A 22,529-nucleotide genomic window follows, 5' to 3' on the forward strand; every position below is an offset into this window, starting at 1 on the left:
CATGAACTGAGCCCTCTGAAATTGTGAGTCAAATAAGCCTCCCCTCCTCTGAACTGTGAGTGGCAGGGATCTTTGTTCAGCAGGAGGAAAGCTGACTGGTATACGCATCCTAACACATTTGATAGAAAGTTGTGTTTTAAGGAAAACATTTTACTGAAATATAATCTTCAAAAGAATGGTACACATCTCTCAAATTTATAGCTCCTGAATCTTCATGAAGTATACAAACACACACAGAAAGAGGCACATGGTCCAAGAAATATGCACAGAGCTTTAAAATATTGTGATCAGAATCTGGAATCTTATTTTTGTCTGACTTAAAGTAAATGGGAATCTAAGTAAGATTTTCACAATGGCAAAGAAAAAATGTAATGCTAAAAATTATATTTTTATATAGTTTTTTATAATTATTAAGTAAATCTATGAAGCCTAGAGGCCATTTTACCATACTGTACTTTCTATGTAATTCTTGATTTTTACATATGTGCAAAATTTGCCTTGTTTTACCACAGATAAAGGTACTTATTTTAGCACCACACTGTTTTACTGAGGTCATATTTCCTTTTATATTGTTTGAGAAGTAGTTAATTCTGTTTATGCATATATTATAATGCCCAATTCCCTTCTGTAATAAAACAGGTTGATTACAATTGCTTATTATCGGGGCTGGGGACATTGCACAGTACTGCGGCATGCACTTAGCATTCATAAGCCACTAACTTGATTCCTTAACACCAAACATTATATATGTATGTATGTATGTATATATATATATATATATATGAATTATATATGTGAATTTATATGAATTCCTTTACTTCTAGTTTCAATTCAAGTAAGTTTCATTTTCCACATTAAAATGGGTTCCAAGTTGTAAATTAAGAAAATATTTTAAGATAATGACAAGAGCTTAGTTATCTCAAATATGAAACAATCTGTCTCCCTATGATTTTCTTCTCTGTTATGAAAAAGATGACTTAGTGGACTTTATCCACATTTTCATAGCTAATCTATTTTGTTTCCTTGGCTGCCTTGAAATTCTTGATTTCATCAAATCACCTGGTCTGGGTATTTGTCTTGCAGGATATTTAAGAGAAGAGAGAACAGATATTTAACAGCGAGCACAGGAAGAAGATGCACCAAGTTCTTTTAACCGTTCAACCAGATTGGGGTGTCTTCCCTCCTCCCTCCCCAGCCCAAGCTCTAAGTCATATTCTCTCTCTCTCTGGTTCCACCAGTAACTGATCAGCACACACACATGCATTAGAGACGCATTTCTACCTGGTGGTGGAGGAGCAGCTGCTGTGCTTCCAACAGATTTGCAGAGTCTAAGATCTTCTCGGCTTCATCTTTGGCTTCCTGAGATCCAGAGATTAATTCTTCAAGAGAACTTTTTACTATTTCTTTGTACTGAACACATTCCCCAAAGTTACTTATCATCTTTTCAACCTATATTTTCATGAAAAAAAAATGATACGGTACAATTGAGTGAGGTTAATGTCAGCTTTTCCAAAATCGAGATAAGACTGATAAATTCACGTTGCAAATATTTACTGCGCACAGTGTAATGCTCTGATAGCCATACACACTGTGAAGTGACTTCCTCAGTCAAGGCAACTAGCCTGTCCATCACTTCCCATGATTTCTTTGCTGTATGCGGTTGTGAGAGGGGGAGCAATTAAATTCTACTCTCTTAGCAAATTTCAAGCACACAGCACAGTAGTATTAAGTGTAGACAGCATGTTGCACATTTGATTGCCAAACCTTTGATCAAAACCCTCTAAGCAACATTACCCCCTTGAGTTTGCATAATCTTACATATTTATTTCAGCACACCTAGTCTTAGATATTTTTAAGAATGTATAGAAAGTTTATGTCAGTAACTAGAAATATATTCACAGATTTCTAGTTTTTATTCTTTCATATATTTTTGAGGCTTCTTTAATGATGACCCGACTGTGCAGCTGCGTACAGGAATTGCAAACTTAGTTTGATTTGATGCCCTGTGACACATTTAAAATCCATTTTAAAAAGAGAAAAAGAACAAACAAAACCCATTCTACTGGGCAGTCAAAGCAGGAAAATAAAACTGTGCCTATTCTATATATTGTCTCGTCTCTCGGATTCCTTTAACTATAGTCTCATGACTAGTGCCTAACTGTAACAGTACCTTACAAGAAACTTGAGTCCATCCCATTTAAATAAGGAAAGCATTTGTAGAGAACAAAAAGTATTTGTTTAAAATGCCCTTCTGGTATTTCTAAATAAAATATCAATAATTTTGTGGTTCTTTATTAGATTCTCTTTCTTGCCGTTTTCTTGAATTTTCAACTTTTTAAAATCTGATTTCTGCTTTCCCTATTTTGGTTTCATTAATTTTTTTCCATCTTTACCATTCAAATATTTTAACATTTATCTTCCATTGAGCCCTTATAGTTTATCTTTTTTTCTTATCTTATTTTTTTCTTGTGATTCCCTTTTGATCTGACTTTATCCAAAATAACTTAGAGCATGCCGTTTTTCAAATAAGTAGCAATAAAAGAATTGTGAAAACTCTAAATCTCAGCACAAATCATCTCTGCTATTGAAAAAAAGGTGACCTTTCCAACCAGACATGGTGGTGCATGCCTGTCACCTGTCCTGCTGAGGCAGGAGAATCACAAGTTTGAGCCAAGCCTGGACAGTGCAGCAACTTAGTGAGACCTGGTCTACACAACAACGAAAACAAGGAGTAGGGAAGAAGTAGTTCAGTGCAAGGGCTTCAGGTTCAATCCCCAATACAGAAAATAAAGTGACTTTTCATTGCACACTGACTTTATCTACAGACTTTTTTTCCATTTAACACTTTGTGCTCAGCCTTAATTTAAATATTGAACTAATTATCATTAGAGGAAGGAACTGACTACAAAATTCATTTTACATAAATCTCAACTTGAACAGAATATGTCTTCTTTATTTGCCTCTTTTTTGCTTTCAGTAAGTGATTAGCAAAAAAAAATAAAGCACGACTATAAATTACACAGAAGTATAAGATAGGTTAATACACAAATAATTAATGTCTATTTATTAAACAGTTATTAGAGATAGGTTGTGACTACGAGTCTCAATGATAGCACCATTATGAAAGTAACTGGAAGGTAAAGCAAATGGCCTTGCTAAAATGCTATAGAGACTACTACTTACTGCAAATATTTTGTGAGTGGGCTGGGGACAAATACATTATAAATTTGTGTATTTGTGTTATCAAAATTGATTGCTAAGTCTTGGCCCAAAGATCACCTTTACAAATGTACTGAGTTTTTAGACTGCTATCCTTATTTTTACCACATTTACTAAGGAAAGAGCAGAAGATGAACATCTAATTTTCTCCTAAAGCCTGGTAGTGGTGACTAACTATACTTGATCATTTCAGTGAAAATGTAGACCATCAAAGGATTGAAATAAGCTTATATTCTATAACTTGATGAATCAAATCTCTATGTTAAATTTGTCCCAGATTCTTAAGAAAACCATAGTTACATCAGAATTCTCACATAAACCTGAAACCACAAGCATTTCCCTTGTGCTTGTGCAAATTCACTGCTTCAACCTCACGCAGATCTAGCCACTTGGATTAAGATGATAAAAGCTTAGCAGCCAAATCATCAGGAACGTCCATAGAGAACTCTAGTCCTTCAGAAGTAGACAGCTCAGCAGACATTGTCCAGTCAGCTGGAAGACCATTTTCCATGGACATTTATACACAATGTCAAGAAACACTGAAAAATATCTATTCTACTTTAACTTCATAGAGTATCTTCTTCCCACAAATTCACGAAACATTCAATAACGGAGGGTGAAAGAGGTCCTACTATAAATTAAATTGGTTGACTGGCACATTTTAGTCTATAAAGGTGTTACATAAAAATTGAATTGCATATTTTAAACTCTAAAGTATAGAGATTGGCTAAAAGGCTTTCTCTGGCCTGCTGAACAGCCCTTGGATATTTTTCTTGACTATTTTATTAGTACTGGTTATCAGCTGTCAAGCACTCCCTCTGACGAGCACTACACTAAGGGCTTTATACATATCAACACAGTTAATCCCTGTCATTGCCGTTCCAGGGTAAGTATTCTAAAATCCCATCTTATAAGTAAGAAAAGGAGAGCCCAGAGATGGGCTCAAACAGACTCAAGTTTGTAGTAAGGCATCAGATTTAATCTCTGGGACTGGGTCCCAACCTTATTTGAGTTGCAACCTTATTCTTAACCCTAAGATACACCCTAGAGTGACAAAGAAATAGCACTATATTTAGTAACAGAAAAAAAATTTATAGATTGATATATTGTTAGCAAGAGTCAAAAACAAAACCAAATGTTGATGGATAAGCTTTAGACTTTGAATATAGATCATTAACCTGAAGTGATACATTCAATAAATGACACTGTTATGTATAAGAGGTTTGATATTCAGACAGACAGTGATGTTAAGCTCAACTGACGCTGTTACAGGGTAATAATATCATTAAGATTCTCTTCTGGGTGTTTAACAACTAAAGTTTGCAGACCAAAAATTAGAGAAATAGAGGGGCTACAAGGATAGCCAATATTTTGGCCCGAGCCCTTCAAGGTGAGTGAGGACTCAGGACATAGCAGAACCTGTACTGTGACATCCTGTAACTCAATTGTGTCCCAAATTTTCTGTTCAAGGAGATTATGGGGCCACAGAGGAAAGTGATCAATGATGTGTAGTATGCCTAAGAAGAGTCATATGGAGAGAAAACATGCTCTCAGGCTTTCACAGAGAGCAAATTGTCAAGCAATGACTGTGACTCATCCAGATGGCTGACACTGACAAAAGATCTACAAGGTGCTGTCCATAGTTTCAGGGTAAATCCTGAGGGGACTTGACTGACCTTGTCAGATACAAAAGTTACATTTCTATTTATATAGGTCTTGCTTTAACTTGGTCTTAACCATCCAGCAGAAAAGTATAACCATGAAGTATAAAAAGTAGAGCCATTTTAATATGCTGAGCTGTAAAAGGCTCAAGTCAACAACTTCTGACAATTGCGAGTTCTGCTGATAATCCACGACTATTATGGACTATTGGGCTATATTGGGTTATTTGCTGAATTTAAGTACCTACAATCTTTAGACTGGCTTCAAGTATGAAAAGGTCCTTTAAAGACTTCTCCAAATACAGCTTCTCTAACTGCAGTGGAACACTCATCTCTGACAAAACAAAATGAAAAAGGGGGATATGTTGGGAGCCAGAAAGCAAGGAAATTGATCAAATATGTGTAGGTGGGGCTTGGCCCAGTGCCTAAAGCAAACAAGCTACCTCAGTCCTGAGATGAACATCCTGGCTGGTTAAGGTTAGCTATCAGCTGCTAGGCAACCTAGTGTCATGTGCTACTAACTTCACAAAAGTGTAAATAAAGGACTGTTTTGTTGTGAAAATAAAGAGGAAAAAAATGCACACACACACATACATATATATATACACAAGAGAGTTAAGATAGATATACAGCTAGTTTATCTTAGTTCATTGAGAACAAAAGTTTGTACTAATATTGTTTAGACAAGAGATCATGTCTGCATCTTGTCCTCTGATTAACTACTATGAAGACAATATGCAACATATTAATTATTGTAACTGTCCTACCAGCCTATTTTGAAACTGTTTTATTGCTAGTACATCTTTATTTCTCATTAAAACAAATTTTAAAAAATGATACTGAACTTAATTTAAATATTCTACTTATCTTGCCCAATAATTTTCAGATAAATAAGCATTCTTGCCAAACTATTTTAACTACAGTCACTTTATCAAGTCATTTGTGAAACTGTAACCAAAGGAAAGAAAATCATCTACGTAGAGTGAGGAACTGACCCACCTCAGACAGCAAAGCCGTGAGTTCTTTGAAGGAGCTGGATAATTTTGCCAGCTCGTCTCCTCGCTGTTGGGCATCATTCTCAGAAGAAAGCTCCATCAGAATTTTGAGCCTGGATTTCAGCCAGCTAAGTGTCTCACCTTTTGTGGTCACATCATTTCTGATCTCCTGGAATGAGAGAACACAGTGCAATTGTGAATCATGACCTTATAACAGGAAAGGACTTCACCTGAGAGAGTCTGTAGGTAGAGATAAGACCCCTTCAGTTGCCGGCAGAGCAATTGCTGCTTTTACTCTTTTTTTTGCTATAAGGAGTCTGCAAATGCTAAAAAGAAGGAAGTGCCAGGGGCCGAAAGCTAATGTGTGAAATCAGTGCTGTCTTCACTTAAAAACGTCACATTCATGATTAGATTTAGATCTGTATAAATGTATCCTCAAAGGTGCTTCCAGTGGTACTAAGAATGCGAGCTACCAAAATTAGGAATTACAGCTCTCTATTTTATTACCTCACTTTCCATGAGCTGGATGAAACATGGTATCTTTTGACAATTGATGATAGTCCTTTCGTATATTTCATTATTTTATGTTAGCTAACTTCTTTTACTGAAGAGTTTACTTCTTGAATATTTTTTATGGACACACTAAAACTTCTTTAACACACATTACCTGCTTTTTATTTTTATTTATTTATTTATTTATTGACACAGGCTCTTGTTATGGAGGCCAGGCTGGCCTAGAGCCCATCCTCTTGCCTCAGCCTCCCAGTTGCTAAGATTAGGGTTAGGATTAGGGTTAGGGTTAGGGTTCACCACCATCCCCAGCACACAGCCTCATCTTTGTTAGCTTTTAGAAAACAATACCCTTTTGTGACATTGATTTGCATGCAGAGGACTGTAACACTAATGTAAGCTGGGAGTGTTTACCAGCCAAGACAATGCTGAAACAGCTCTAGGCCTTCAGGCTTGCAGGGTTGGTCACAGAGCAGCCCAGGCCTTCTACAGTCCCTTTGAATAGGCCAGGGCAGTGGTTTCCAAACTCTAGTGGTGCCCAGGACTGTCTCACGATAAATGTAAGCCAGCCAGGAAACTGGTGGCTCCAGAAGAAGGTGATCTCTGTCTTATAAGATGTGAAATGCTTGGTACTATGATAGTACCAGTAGTAAATGACATCCTTTTGAATATATAGTAGGATGTATTAACGACCTCCAGCATTTAAGGAGATTATATAATTTAATAGGAAATAAAATGAACTTAGAGGATTGAAATGGAAAAAAAAAGAATGTTTTTCTTAACAGGAGCTGTGTGGCCAGCAAGGGTTAAAAATAATAAAGGAGAGAGTTTTCACAATAGCTTGTGTCTACAAATCAAGACCAAGCTGAGAGGGAAAGAGGGAAAGGATCTCTGAGTGCCTCTCACAGAACACAAGCTGTGCGCAGGTCTGAGGCTCTGCCACTCTGGCTGGGTTTATCAGCCTGTCCCTCTGCTCACAAAGGCCAAGACTGAGTCAGCCCCAACTGAATAGGACAGGAAAAGAAAGCTTACAGGTCTTGCCCAATTCTCTGTTTATTCTGTGACCTAGCTTTAGCATGGCTGAAAACTTGCACAAAAGTACACAGTGTTCTTGTCTTCTGTGACAGTTCTCAAATCCATGGCATTACACCCCCATGCATATAAGTTTTCTCTCAGCATTAGCTAACGACACAAGAGATACAAAGGGACATGACACTGTCAGAGCAATTAGCAATTCAAAAAAATCCAAAAACCTAGAATTCTCCACAGAAATAAGGGGATACTTATTTTTACAACAAAGTTCAGAAACCAATTTGTTTTAGAGAAAGAAAAAATGAACGTTTACACTGCCCAACATTTTTTTATTATTATTATTATTGGAAAGTTGTCCCTAGTAGCAATGGCCCAGAACTTACTTCCACTGCACACTTCACCTCGCTGAGATTGGCAGTACCAATGGCTGCATCCTTGATTCCCTTCAACTGTGTCTCCTTGGCTGACACCCAAGATGAGAACTCAGAAAATCTGAAAGAATGCAAGCATTTCCTTATGAAAGGGAGAAAATAGCAGAATGGTGAGACTATATTTTCTTTTAATGAATGTACACACGGAAATGAGAAAATCAAGTGATAGCCAAATAGATTCACACATTTTTCTGGAAACCTTATAACATAAAGGTTGGAGCAAGGGTGGCCACCTTTGAGCTTAGGAACTCGGCAAGAGCTGAGAACAAAGATGTTTTCCAGGGCCTGAGCTTCTGGAAAAAAAGGGACTGCCTGAGGTCCATCAACCATGTCCACCATGATGAGGTACTAAACCAAAGAAACAGATGCTGCACTCTTCAGCGTGGGTGGTGAGACAAACAGGGAAAAAGGGATTAGCCGAATGCTGCCCCCAAAAGAAAATCTGAATCAGCTTACCCTGTTTCTGACTAAAACTCATCATTTTAAATAAATGAAGCATTTTTGTACAAGAACACAGGTGGGATTGGACAATTTGACTTTTTTTATGGCATGACATGAAAGATTTCTCATTTCTTGTTTCATAATCATCTCCGAACTAGGCGGACTCAAGGACACTGAATCCTTCCCTGGAGACAAGCCCCAAGTCACCTGTTAGCATAGTCCTTCCACTTGTCTGGGTCTTGCACCAGCTTTGCATAGGTGGCCTCGATGGCAGCTTTGAGATCTTTGAGAGCTGTGTGACAGGTCATTGGTGTGTCCCTTACTGGATCCCGGACTGAGAGTTTCACACACAGCTCCTCAATGAGCTGTAACCTTTTCTCACAGAGGTGATGAGGACCTTTGTCACTGAAGAAAATCTAATAAGCAATAAATGTTTTTATAATCTCCACAACAAACCATATCACACCTTTATTTACATTTTCATAGAAAAACGAATAGAAGATTCCCATAGACTAACCCTGGACAATAAGTGAACTATTTTTCTACACTCAAACTAAAGATATACTCCATTCTATCTTTCAGACAACTGTGCACCTCTGCGGGATGGTGCTCTTGATGTGGGAAACCTACCCGGTGCTCTTTAATGAGTTTTTCACTGCCTTCCTGAGGCATTAGCTTGGTCTCTCTATTCAGCTCCGCTCTGCATTCTTCTATCGAGGCCAAGAATCTGTTCTTCTCTGCAGCAATCTTCAAGTGCAGCAAATGATATGGGGCCTCTCCTTGAAGGTCCTGCATTTCACAGAAAGATCCAGCAAAGCACAGTCATGCTCCTGATGACGTACATTTCTAATGGAAGTGCCAAAAAGACTAAAATATTCTCCTTGTTCTTTGAGCTTTTCTAAAGACTGACTGCCCCTAGTCCTGTGATGAGGTTAATTGCAGTTTTGTAGCAATTTTTTCTGTTTAATTTTCCTAATAGCCCTGCACAAAATTAATGTTTTTCTTCTACAGATCACACCAGGAAGGTTCTGGAAGAATTGGGAAAGCTAAGGTGGGAACTTACATTTAAATGGTGCACTGATGCTACACACCCTCTTACAAGAATGGGTCCCTCCTGATTTGTTAACAACCTGTGACGCAGCAATGGCAAGAGCTATTTCCAATTTGAAAAGGGAAAACTTGAGAAAATTTTATTAAAAACTCCTAATGTAGGCACAAAACTCAGGATTAAATACCAAGGGTACCTGACCAACTGCTGTGTCTCTTCTCTTCAGACATACAGAAAGAAAATAAGTAAGCAAACACTCAAACAGTGCATAGCTTTTATGTTCTTCCTTTGTGATATAAGAGTAAGCTTCATCCTTACTATTTTTGTGATCTACTTGATTAACTTCAGCCAACTTGTGTCCAATGGAACTTAAAGGATTCTGTTTAAGGGGAACAGTAAGGTGACTGATGACAAAACTCCAACAGGGCCCTAGAAAGGCTATAACAGGAGACATTCATGGAGTTTCATGGATGTGTGCGTAAAATAAGACAAAAACTTTCCATTGCATTCTACCTTTCCTATATGCTAAGCTTCAAGCCATCTTAGAATGTTTGGGTTCTTTAAGAATCTTTTCTTTTTAAATTAGAAACAAATTTTCAAATTTAGTACGTGTCTTTCCTACATACACAAGAATGATGTTTAGCCCACGTTATTGAGATTTTAAAAATTCAGAAAATAACACAACCGGATGGAGGGAGTTTTAGCTGCCAATCTTCCAAACCCCAAGACTCTTTTATACGATGCCAGGAAATGTCACCTCCTGAGAGCCCTCATTGTCCTTACTCAAGAAGCAGCTCCCACTGACGTCAGTGATGCAGCGTGCCGCCTACGGATGCTGACAAGGTCATCTCAAGTGGGCCCTCCTGCCAGGACTAGCTTTGTTCCCCACAGTTACTCCCGGCACATGACACTTTGTTCCCACAGAGCCCAGAACGATCCCTGCCTGCCTTACTGCCACTCTTGCCTTCTCTCTTTCGGTTGCTGTGGTTTCCCTTCTTGTTACGCCTACAGCTCTGCTTTTTCTTTGAGGTCCTAGCTCAACCTTGGTTTCTTTATTCACTCCTCTCCATTCTCTTGGTAGGTCCACCTCCTTCTTTCAAAGCTTTGGTAAATATATCTATATCTATATCTATATCTATATCTATATCTATATCTATATCTATATCTATATCTATTTTTTAGTGGTACCAAGGATCAAACTCTGGACCTTGAGCTTGCCAGGCAAGCACTTATTCCACTGAGCTATCTCCGCAGCCCCAGGTAAGTGTAATGTTTATATATGGACTTCTTATATATTATACTTCTTTTGTGTGTGCGTTTTAGGGAAGGGTCTACAGGGTGTTCAGGGTTTCACTACTAGATCAGACTCGTAGTGACCGGCCTATTTACAACCTCCCAAGAGCTGGGATTGCAGGCGCGCACCACCATGCTCAGTCTCAATTGCCCGGGCAGCGTGCCAAGGGGGCGGGGCCAGCATGCCAGGCCTGGGGATCAAACTCCCGGCCTCTGTGCCTGCTTGCAGGTGCTTTAATCTGCCGACTTATTTGGCAACCCCTATGCCTCTGTTATTTGCAACAAATTATCTCCCTAACTGAACTCTAAGCTCTTTGTGGCAAAAGAAGTATTTTCTTCATCATTGAATTTTTATTTATATTTTCTGTCAATTACTACCTGAGATCATAAAATTCTTGAGCACAGCAAAAATGTATATCAATAGTTTACCTAACATGGTTTATTCCCTTAAGAAGAGTTCACTAAGGTTGCTTAAATAAATTAATGACTTTTCCACATCTGTTCCAAAGCAAACAAAAAGAACTGAGTATTTGAATATGATAGAACTGATGCTACCATAAAGTTGGAAGAACATAATTCAGTCAAAACTGCTCATGTTTCATTCACATCCACTTTTTCTCTGTAGTGGAGAAGGAGCTATGGGAACACTGCATGGATTTCTCCATTTCCGCTCTGCCTGCCTCCAGCTCCCAAGTGCTCTGAGCCTTCACCCAGGACGCCATGCTCCCCATGCTCCCGGGTGCCAGGCCCACCTTCCACTGTTTGTGCAGCTTCCTGACCGCTTCCTGCAGCCCCTGTTGCTCCTGCTCTGGGAGGATGTCTGTGAGTTCGTCACAAGCCTTCAGGAAAGCGTTGAGGACCCTCTGATCGAGCTGGCTGAAAAACTCCTGTGGTGGAGGACAGAACAAGAGCAGGTAAGATTCCCCGAAAACCAAAAGGCAATACCAACATGAGCACACCTGGCTGGGTCTCCTAGCCACTATCTGCTATCCTTGTCAGAACTTCCAGGCAATTTCTTTCTTTTTATGTTTTCCAGAAATAAACTACAAATATGTATAGTTATGAGTTGAAATTCTTCATATCTACATTTAACTAGTGCTTTGCACATTTTAGGAAAAAAACCTGAAGTTTTCCAATTTTTGTTAAAATATTCTGCAAGGCCAATGGGAGACCCTAAAATCTCATTTACAGTGATAGAGTTTTGGTTCTTCTTTGGCAAAGTCAGAGAGCAGGATAAAAGCCATGACTAAGCCTCATAACCCTTCTTTTCTGGCCCTTCCCACTGTCTGGCACTGGGGAGTGAACCAGAGCTCTCTGATGCATGCTGGAGACATATATGATATTATTATAATTGGGGCCCCTCAAATTCATATACTGAAGCCCTAACCTCAAGTGAGATGGTAGTTGGCGACGGGGCCTTTGTGTATGGCAGTGTAATTAGGTTTAGTGAAGTCATGAAAGTGGTACTTTAGTGTTAGAATTCATGCCCATGTAGGAAAAGACACCTTGAGCTCTCTTCCTTCTGTGAAAGACCAAGAAGGGGCTGGGGAGATAGGTCAGTGGCATAAGCACCTGCCTGGCAAGAGCAAGGTCCTGAGTTTGACCCCCAATACAGAAAGAAGAAAGAAAGAAAAAGAAAGAAGAAAGAAAGAAAGAAAGAAAGAAAGAAAGAAAGAAAGAAAGAAAGAAAGAAAGAAAGAAAGAAAGAAAGCAAGCAAGCAAGCATGAAAAAAGGCATCCCTATACTGGCCAAAGGGAGGCTCCTCACCAGGACTCTGATATTCTCATTCTTCCATCTCAGAATTGCAGCTTCAGGAGCTCTAAGAAAATAAGTTTCTATTTCTGAAGCCTCCAGTCGAAGGCACTGTGTTATGGCCACCGAGCGGACTGAGATGATACCTGTGCACAAGTATGCACCATGGCTAGCTCTCACACACTTGGGACTGTGCGTGCAGAGAAATTTTGAAACAACAGTGACTCAAAACAGAAATATCCCGCTGTAGAAATGGATACATTTGAGGAGGTGCTTTGAGCTTTGTGATCGTAAGCATAAACCTTGAGTTTAGAAAGTTGTACCCTGAATTCACTGCATTCCTGAAAGTGTGGTTTATACAAGCAGCCAGTGAAATCTCAGGTAAAACAGTTCAAAACACAATATTTTCAGAATGTTGATTGTCTCTCTATACCACTGCATATATCACCAATGTCCTCTGTGTTAATGTTACTTAAACAAGTACAGCAAATATGAAGTGACTCATGTTGTGTATTGAATAAAGACTTCAGGGGACACTACATCAGTCCTATGATGCAGTGGTTCATACTGCAAGCCTGTAATCCCACTGTGCTGGGAGGCTAAGACAGGAGAATTACAAGTTTGAGCCCAGCCTCAAAATAAACAAGAACAAAACTGTAAAAAGCCTGGATATGTGCTGCAGTACAACCATATAAATAAACAAATGTCAATAATGACCCCTTACCTCAAGTGGTCTATTTAATAGAACTTGTGATTATATAACACTTTCTGAATTAAGGAAATCAATGACTAATTTGGACAACCTGTACTATCCTGACTCTGTTATTCTAGGTGCTTATGAGGATCTCGAGTAAGTCAGCTAGTCAATTGCCTTAAACAGTTTCTGTCCACTGTTTCTTTGAGTTTCTCATACACAAAGTATCTACTTCTCAAGTCCCTGTGCCCACCCCTTCTCCACCCCACTTTACCCCCCACCAACACTGGTTCACAATGCCCTTTTTATTTTCTTCTTCAACACCCCCATCCACACCCCAGGTTCCACAGCCATGGAGGGCAGACTCACAGTGTGCCTCCGCAGAAGTTCCTCAGGGTCGCCCTTCTCCTCCAGGCCCTCCTGAGCAACCCGCAGCACCTTTTCCAGCTCGGCCCGAGATTCCTCAAATTTCTTCATCAAGCGACTGTTGGTTTCCACATGCTTTTTCCAATCTCCAGTCTTCTTTACCATACTCTGGATATTAAAAAATGCAGTTATGCCTTGGTATCTTCTGGGGGGAGGTGTTGTTCCAAGATCCCTCAAGAATAGCAAAATCCACAGCCACTCAAGGCTGTTATACAAAATGGGTTGGACTTTGTGTGTAACCAATGTATGCCTTCTTGCACACTGTATGTCATTTCTAGATTCCTTAGAATATCTATTGCAATGTTAATGCTACATCAATAGTTGTCATGCTATATTGTTTAGGGAATAATAATAAGAAAGGAAAATTGCATGTGTTTAGTATAATAAAAAAAATTTTTTTCCAAACATGTTTGAACCTCAGGTGGTTGAATTTGCAGACAGAAACTAAGGCTACTGTGAGCTGACTGTCATCACAATGCGATCAACTTTCCCATAACTGAAAGCATGATTTGGTCAGATAGCATTATCTTTTTTTAAGCTTAAAAAGTTACTTGGGTGGAAGATATTTCATTAAGATAAAATTTATTAACTCTTTTCAGTACTAATATCAGAAAAAGTAGGAAAATGGTTGTTCTTCATATACTAGAAGTCAAGGTGTTTTAGCAGAAAATATAAAAACAAATGATGCGTACTTGTGTTTATCTTTGGATTTTTGTGAACTAGCAACTGTAAAGCCAGGAAGAGCGAGTTACCTGAAAAGCAACATGGACGTCTGCAGTCTGTCTTTGTAGCTTGGTTTGATCAAAATGCTTTAATATGTTGCTTAAGGTCACAAACTTTTGTACAGTCTGACTGCCCTTTTCAATGAGTGTCAATGTTTTCTTACAGCTTTCTTGACAAGTTAACAGTTCCTACAAAGAAAGGATATCCATGATACTAATGTTTAGACCACAGAGATTAAAATAAAGAAGGAAGGAAGGAAGGAAGGAAGGAAGGAAGGAAGGAAGGAAGGAAGGAAGGAAGGAAGGGAAAAGTAGTCACAAACAATAACATTGCATAGGCTTTCAATCAGCAATCTGTAAAATCATACACACAGAGGAACATTTCTAAAGAATTTAGCTTTAAGTAATCACTGAAGTCAGTGCTTTTTATATAAGGCATTTAAATGTCAAAATGAGTTTTTTGAGTTTTTGTATACTTTATGCAGGTCTTACTAACATTAAAGAATGACAGAGAATCGAATCAAAAATTATTCTTCATCTATTCTTATGCTGCCAATTGGTTCACAGACCTATGTTGTTTTGAGAGAACAATTACACAATCAATTTACATATTAGGGTTTAATCAGACTATTTAAAATTAACATCAGCACACACTTCACTAAGTCAGATGTAGCAAATTATATGTTATTTATGTATGGTAAGTTGATAATATTTGAATTCTTATAGTTCCCCAAGATATCAGTCTTTTTAATGAAACAGTAAACTTCAGATCATCGTCATTATCCCCACCAAAAACGTATCAAACCAACAGGTCTGGGGAAGATGGGCACCTACCCCATTTGCAGTCTGAGATGCAGTGGTGATTGACAGCCCCCCACCCCCACTGGCAGCCTTGTATCCTAGCAACTTTGGCAGAGGGGAAATGAACCAGTCCAGCTAAGGCAGATTTGTATCTTGAATCCATACCACTTGTATTTCAACATCTTCGGCAGCTTTGAAAAAAATATGTCAAACTGCTCATTTGGATGCCATTTTTGGTAATGTAAATGTTAACATTAACAGCAAGGCTTTTGCTTTGTTTTGCAAAGCAGGACAGAGACATGTTTTCCTCTTGAGGACTTAGGAGACAAAATGGTAACTTCATTTAAAAATCTCTTATTAAATACCAATACTTAATAAAAGCATTGCTTTAGTTATGGCATGGTTGTTATGGTAATTTACAGCAACTTAGGAAGGTAGAATATGGCATCGTATCATAAAATAAAGGACTACACAGTGCAATAAGTCACAGAATGAGATTTGGTGATATATTCATTGTGGTACTATAAATAGAAATAATAATGTTACTCATTACTGAATGTACATTATTATGTATAATCACCTTCATATTTTTATAAGCATAGTAAAGTTAAACACGGTTTCATAATTCACAATGTATCAGACCTTCAGTTTGAATATCTGTGGCTCATTTCAGAGCTCCACTTTTTCTGCTAAGTGAACCTGCCTGCTTTCTCGAATCTCTGTCAGTGAGTGCTGTGACAGCATTCTCTCCACTAACTCCACCCTCATAGGATGGGCGGGTTTGTTTGTAATAAAGCAGCTAGATACGTCAACCAGTGGCACACTGAATATGAGGCCGTTATGGATGCAGATGTGTTCATGAATCATGACTTCCATACCAAAGACGTTTCCAGAATTTTATGGTTGATTGAAATGATCTATTCCCAGACTCAAAGAAAAGATCTTATAAAACATAAGTCATAGATACTCATTAGAGATAGAAAAAAATCAATTACTTATTGCACGAACATACATATAAACTCTGCCTATCTATCTATCTATCTATCTATCTATCTATCTATCTATCATTTATCTATCTCACTACCACATCAATCCCTATGTTTTCAATCAATCAAGAAATGTAGGAACAAATCCTTTTAAAAATGAAATTAGCAATTTCATCGTTGGGTAGAAGATGATGCCTAAAGTTGTATGTAGAAAGAAGCAACAAAGATGGAAAAAATGTATTTTTCTCTTCTTTTAAAATCACAAATGGGAATTTACTTATACTAATCTTCTTTGTGGGCTCTGCTCATTGGTAGAAAGACAATAATAGAAATTAAATGACTGCAAAGCAGAAAGGATACTGAAAGTTCCTTCTATTGTGGGTGCTTTTTTTGTGTCAAGACAGACTAGTGAGTTCAATCCCTGGGCCTACTGTGGTGGTCCCGCCCCCCCAGGGGCACTCTGAGACAGCCACTGAGACTGGGCATGGTGATGTATATCTGTAATCCCTGTACTTGGAAGGTTGAAAACAGGAGGATCACTATGAGTCTGATCTGTGTAGTGAGACCCTGTAGACCCTGTACTAAATACATTAAAAAAATAATGAAAAAGACAGGCTGGCGAGCTTGGCTCTCCTTCTCTGACATACTGCTTATGTTCAGAGAGTCACCGTGAACTTTCACCTTCTGTACTTGGCAATCAGAACTCATGTGTGGGGACGCACAGAACAGATGGTCAGAAAGGCTTCCCGATGTTGTCAGCCACAACACTGCCAGTTCACAGAAGGGAGAGGTAGGTGTTGCACACAAACTGGTCCTTTTCTTGTTCTAAGATCAGGAAACTTCCTAACTGGAAGCCAAGATGCAGACACCTATAAGCCCACTTTCTCTAGGTGCCCAGCTTGAGCACCCCCTGGAAATAATTCGACATAGGACAAGCTCTCGTCTTCGCACAAGATGTGTGTTTTTGTTTTGAGTTACTAGTACTTCACTATTCTAAAGGTAGTTCTGTCTTAACTGAATTTCTCTAACTATAAACAACATCTCATCATATTAAATGTGCTTTAAAATAATTATGTCTTTGAAAGGGATATTTTTACCTGGTGTTTTTGTTTAAAAAGGGCACTAGATTGTGCCTCTTGCTCAAGAACAGTTATAATCTCATTGATCTTCCCAAGTACATCATAGAAAGACGTCATCTGCTTTTCTAATTCCTCCAGTGGAATCAACAGCTGCTGAGACTCATACAGGAGTGGGGAGCAGCCATCTTTGACCTTTAAAAATAGGAAGACAAAAGTTTCATCACAGTCATTAAGTGCTAATAAGCTTGAGATCCAGGTCATAGCTCTCAGGCACATTTTCTTTAGTGACATGGTCATTTGGTGCTTACAAATGTCTAAGAACATTTCTTTATTGATATTCCCTCTATATTTTTAAACTTTACTGTCAATGAGAGAAGCAAGTGCTTATGGAGTTTTCTAAGGAAAATTCATGCAAGGAGTCCATCTGGATAGCACTTTCCCTTTTAAATGATTGTTAGTGAGGCAGATGGCCTCAAATTCTCTTCCTAAAACATGCAATTCATTTTTACGTGGTCTTGAAATCTGACCTAGACAGTCGTGGATTATTATTATATCTTCATGGACCTGTGTCCTCTGGCTTTATATTCACAAGCTCTCTGACTTGACCCTTGTGTCCAGATAAATGTGTAAACATGTTGACCCATTTGTCGCAGACCTTTATATCCTCTCCCGCATCTCTCCAACTCTGGGTTTCACTGCAGTGTGCCTCTCAACTTCCTATTCACCCCAAGTATAAGTGTTGTACACCAACTTAATCATGGAGGCTTTCAGGCTAGGGGACGTCTCCCCCGTCTGAAATGGCCTAACCTGCCTATGGCCATAGCATACTGAATGCACACCTGATCTCATCTGAAATGGCTCAACCTGTCCCTTGTCCTCTAGTACATATGCACATTTTCATAATGAGGATGTAGCTAGTGGAGTTAAAGAGCTCCATGAAATGTGTGCCCTACCAGTCTTACTCTGAATTCCAAGAACTTGTAACTCTCCAAGCACCTCCAAGCCTTTCTCATTTTACCTCCAGTTGCTTCTAGTTACTACTATTTTTTATTCCAACCAAGTAGTACTTTGAGACAACTAAGGAAAGGAAGTTAATCATTATTGGTGAGACCATTCCTTGTTTTACATAAAAATATAAAGACAACAATGTGCCGTATACTCAGTGAGAGTGCAAAAATTATTTTTGATGCAAGTTTTTGTGGGAAAACATTTTGCTCTTGTGAATTAAAAAAATAATAGCTGCCGGCCCATTTTTATGCCCTAGAATTGCTGGAATGATGAACTAATGCATCAGAAGAAAATTACTGCCCTAGTCCAATAGCACTGTGCTACAATTGGATTGAACAGAACCAAGAAAATCTACTCAAGTGTATCCTGGGTGCAATAGAAAACCTATGAAAGAATTACACCCAAAGAAGCAGTAAGAAAACAATAGGTAAGGTGTGCTGAAAGGCACAATTTGCCTTCTCAAGTTGCCCTGAGTTGCTCTACGTGGCTAAGAATTGCAGGTCCAGATATGAGCCCACAGGTTGGTTAAGTATCTCCAAATTGAAAATGTAGATTTTTGAGTTATTAACAAATAGTGCTAGTAGCCAGTACTATCATTATTGTGCATTAGTATTAAATTACAAATAATTCTAACTTCGATAAAGTAAACTTATTTGAAAACAAACTTTCTAATGCATATTTTTTATTGACTATTTGCATTTTTTTTCATTATTGCTTTTCATTGATTCACCACTATGGATTTTGCTTGTTATTGACTCTATGTTTTTCTCTCTGTAATGAAGATTTCTTGGGGTCAGCGAGATAGCTCAGTGGGCTAAGTGCCTGCTTAAGCAAGCCCAAGGACCATGGTTCGATCCCCGGTACCACATGCTGTGCCAGCCCTGTCCCCGCAGCGTGCTGAAGTGGTGACCGAGTCTGGGTATGGTGGTACAGGCCTGAAATCCAGCACTGGGGAGGCTGAAAACAGGAGTATCACTATGAGTCTGAGCTGCATAGTGAGACCTTATATCAAATAAATAAAAAGTAAAATAAAATAAAGATTTCTTTCTTTTGTTTTCCAATTATAAAATGTTTCTATTCACTTATCTAACTATTCCTTGCTTTCACCAGAAATTAATTACCCAATCTAAGTAGATGTGGCAAGTAATATTATTCTCTTAAAATTCAAGTTTTCATAGATACAAGCTCCCAAAAGAACTTCTAAAGGCCTTAAAGAAAATCCCTCAATAAAATTGGAAAGCCCTAAGGTTACTGTGCGTATCCATTTAGTTCCCTGTGAAGAAGTGGCATGTTTGGATAGCCCTCAAGCCACAGTGAGCTCTTTGAGGTGTGGAGGGTAGATTTCCACTGCCTGTCACTATGCTAGCAGAAAATTCAAATAAGCTTGAAATGCTGGTTATATTCAATCTTGATAAATTCTCATTTAAATACATCGCCTCCCTCTCCTCCCCCCTCTGTCTTTCCTCTTCCTTATTTTATTTCATTTAAATGTCCCCAAGCAATACCTATTTTCTATATAAAAATAGTTATTGAATTTCTAAACTAACCGAGATAGTATTTGGTACAAGTATCATAGTTTTGTTTCTAAAGCTCATGACAAAGTTATCAAATGACACAGTCACCGAATGAGGAACAGCATTGGGAATCAAAAGCATGACTTGTTGACAAGTAAACATGGGATAGATGAGGCACAGGGCAAGCTGTCATTGGTGTCACACAACGTGGTGTGCGTTGAGGCATTTCTATACCTTGGTAAGCTGCTCTTTGAGCCTGGACACAGTCGAGAACATCTCATTAGCTTCCTCTTGAGTGCTTTCTTTGGCAATGAGGTGCGCTGTCTTTGTGATCAGCTTGCACTGAGCGTCTGTTACAGGAATCCTCTGCTCCATGTCCTGCATGAATCATCACCACCACAGCTCAATTAACACATGACACCTTCTTTTCAATTTCAAGATTCCACAGGAAGCAGAACAAAATCAATACACACATCAACAAATTCTATGCTTGAATAAACTTTAAGAGATTCTGATCATTGCCTTGTCAGTATACTAATAGAAAGGAACATCACATAAATAAATATAAACTTCTCAACTGCCTTTAAAAAGTTGGAAGCATTTGGGCACAGTGGCACTCTGGGAAGCTGAGGCAGGTATGTCAAGTGTTTGAGCTTAGCCTGGGCAACTTAACAAGAACTTCCAATAAAATAAAATAAAGCCTGGAGATATAGTTCAGTTTCAAAGCCCAGGATTCACTCCATAGCCCTACATACAAATAAAATGGCCAAGTAGCTTTGAAATAATATAAAGATTAGATGGAGTAACCTTGACACTTTCAAAGCATATGTCAATACAGAAGAGAAATAGTGTATCAAATAAAGTTCTGTTAATAGTGTGGGACAATTCAGATTCTAAAAATAAAATAAATCTTCTTTAAAAAGTAACATGTTTTCTTTGCATAAAACTTATAAACTAAGGGTAGTGATAGGACAATTTAAACTAATGTAGTTTCTTGAATAACCAAAACCAATGTCTCATCTTTACATCATTTTTGCTTTTTTTCTGTGGATATCTCCACATTCATAAAAACAAAAGGATGATAGTGTGGTTTCTTTCCTTACTTAACTACGTATTATAAAATCTTTCTATGTTATTAAATATTCTTCCACTATTTCTGTTTTTAATAAACTGAATGCTCTTCAGAATGTATAAATACCACAATTCATCCAAGAAATCCTTTCTTGTTTGAAGTGTCACATGGAAGCACTATCTATAGATGTCTCCTGGTTTTTGTAATGTTTTGTAATTTTTCCTAATGTTGCATAATATAGAAAGACATGAACTGGAAAAGTATCTTTGAAGTTACTTCATATGATCAAAACACATTTTTAAAAAATTCAAGCTTACTTGTATTTTTTATGAGAGGCATGATTTGGGCCATGTAGGCCTGTCAAAGTGATTCCTTAGAGGATGTGGAAACAGGTTTTTGTTTTTTAAGTGATCTGGGAAATCCTGCTTATCTTTATTTTCACAAGAGCAGGTTTTCATTTTGTGATCGAACACCTCTTACCTCTAAGTCTTGAATTAACAGCTTGACATTGATAAAAGAGACTTCTAAGGGCTCAATAAATTTCTTATTGGCTTCCGTTACAAAATGAGAGAGTGCAGAGACACAGTCTGCGTATTCTTTCTTCATTCTGTCCAGCTCATCGGCTCGAGCATACTGTTGAGGAGAGGTAGGAGGAGCAACATTGGAAAGCCATTAAGCTGTGACGCTAGAAACCTACAGCCCTCGTTTCGACAGTCTCATATTCCTGGTAATTGTTATACAGTAAAAAAGACTCTAATTTCTGATGCTTATTTTAGATAAGTTTGAAGTAAGTCCAATTACTCTGAAAGGAAAAAAAAGAACCAGCATAGAAATGAAGAACTGTGATTTGAAAAGCAAACCACTCATATAAGTAGATGCCATATGTCAATGTGATCTTTAATCAGACTTCACACTTCTGTTCTTCTCTTTCATTACAAATGGAAAAGAATGAATAATCAGCTACAAAAAAGACCAGCTTTGAACTCTTCTATATTCTGCCTTAATAAGCCCGTGCTATGAAAGTAAGATTGTCTCTCAGTAGACTGTTTGCCACCACATTTAAAACAGATCCACATTTAAAGGGAACATAGATTTGAAAGACGTACTTGTTTGACTTCCATAAACAGCTCCCTCCAGCGCCCGTTGAGCAGTAGTAACTGCTGCTTGAGGTCTCGAGAAACCATCTCGTCGCAAGTCTCAATTAGGAAATTTCCAGCATCATTCATGGCAGTGTGCTGCTGAATCCAGTGAGGTAAATTTCGGAAAAAATCCTAAACAACAAGGAATGCACACTTCTGTAAACCATAAGCCAAATATTAGTAACTGATATAAATGTGACCACATTAGGATAAATATTTGTCTCCTAAAACTCATGTAAATTTTAAGAGAGTTTAAATCCCTTTCAAAACATAAATTTTAACCAGTTAAAAACATGAACTAGAAATCCTGAGTGTCTTTTTCTTTTTGTTGAGATGAGATTTCCCTGTGTTACCCAGGCTGGCCCTTAATTCCTGGGTTCAAGTGATCCTCCTGCCTCAACTTCTCAAGGGCTGGGACTATAGCAGTATACTTCTGTGTGCAGCTGTGGGTGTTTTTATAAGAACATTTATGCTATAGCTTTTGCTGAAACAAAACATGACGATCATTCGTTATTTCCAATTCACAAATGAAAATGACCCATGTAGTGTTGTCGGTGTCAGAGATTTGTGCACAGTATTCAGGCTAGCAAATGCCAGTTACAGGCTCCCATAAGAAGTGTAATACCTTAGAGAAATTTCTTAAAGATTTAACAAATAAATTTGGGGCTAGTTGCTTTTGACATAAAAATTTGAATATATGTGTGT

The 22,529-nt window shown here is 38.2% G+C and overlaps 1 protein-coding gene across 1 annotated transcript in view; it reads right to left on the bottom strand.

Annotated features, from left to right (window-relative positions):
* The window catches only part of Syne1 (spectrin repeat containing nuclear envelope protein 1), a 564,055-nt gene that overhangs the window by 326,559 nt on the left and 214,967 nt on the right, over positions 1 to 22,529 (bottom strand). Inside the window, 12 exon segments of the mRNA XM_023706255.1 lie at positions 1,282 to 1,449; positions 5,880 to 6,044; positions 7,801 to 7,909; positions 8,497 to 8,705; positions 8,920 to 9,078; positions 11,383 to 11,517; positions 13,447 to 13,611; positions 14,256 to 14,414; positions 17,110 to 17,283; positions 19,848 to 19,991; positions 21,166 to 21,318; positions 21,792 to 21,956. Coding sequence (XP_023562023.1) covers positions 1,282 to 1,449; positions 5,880 to 6,044; positions 7,801 to 7,909; positions 8,497 to 8,705; positions 8,920 to 9,078; positions 11,383 to 11,517; positions 13,447 to 13,611; positions 14,256 to 14,414; positions 17,110 to 17,283; positions 19,848 to 19,991; positions 21,166 to 21,318; positions 21,792 to 21,956 — 1,905 coding nt within the window.

The sequence above is a fragment of the Octodon degus genome, unplaced genomic scaffold (genome assembly GCF_000260255.1).
Source record: "Octodon degus isolate 3935 unplaced genomic scaffold, OctDeg1.0 scaffold00246, whole genome shotgun sequence".
Taxonomy (NCBI): domain Eukaryota; kingdom Metazoa; phylum Chordata; class Mammalia; order Rodentia; family Octodontidae; genus Octodon; species Octodon degus.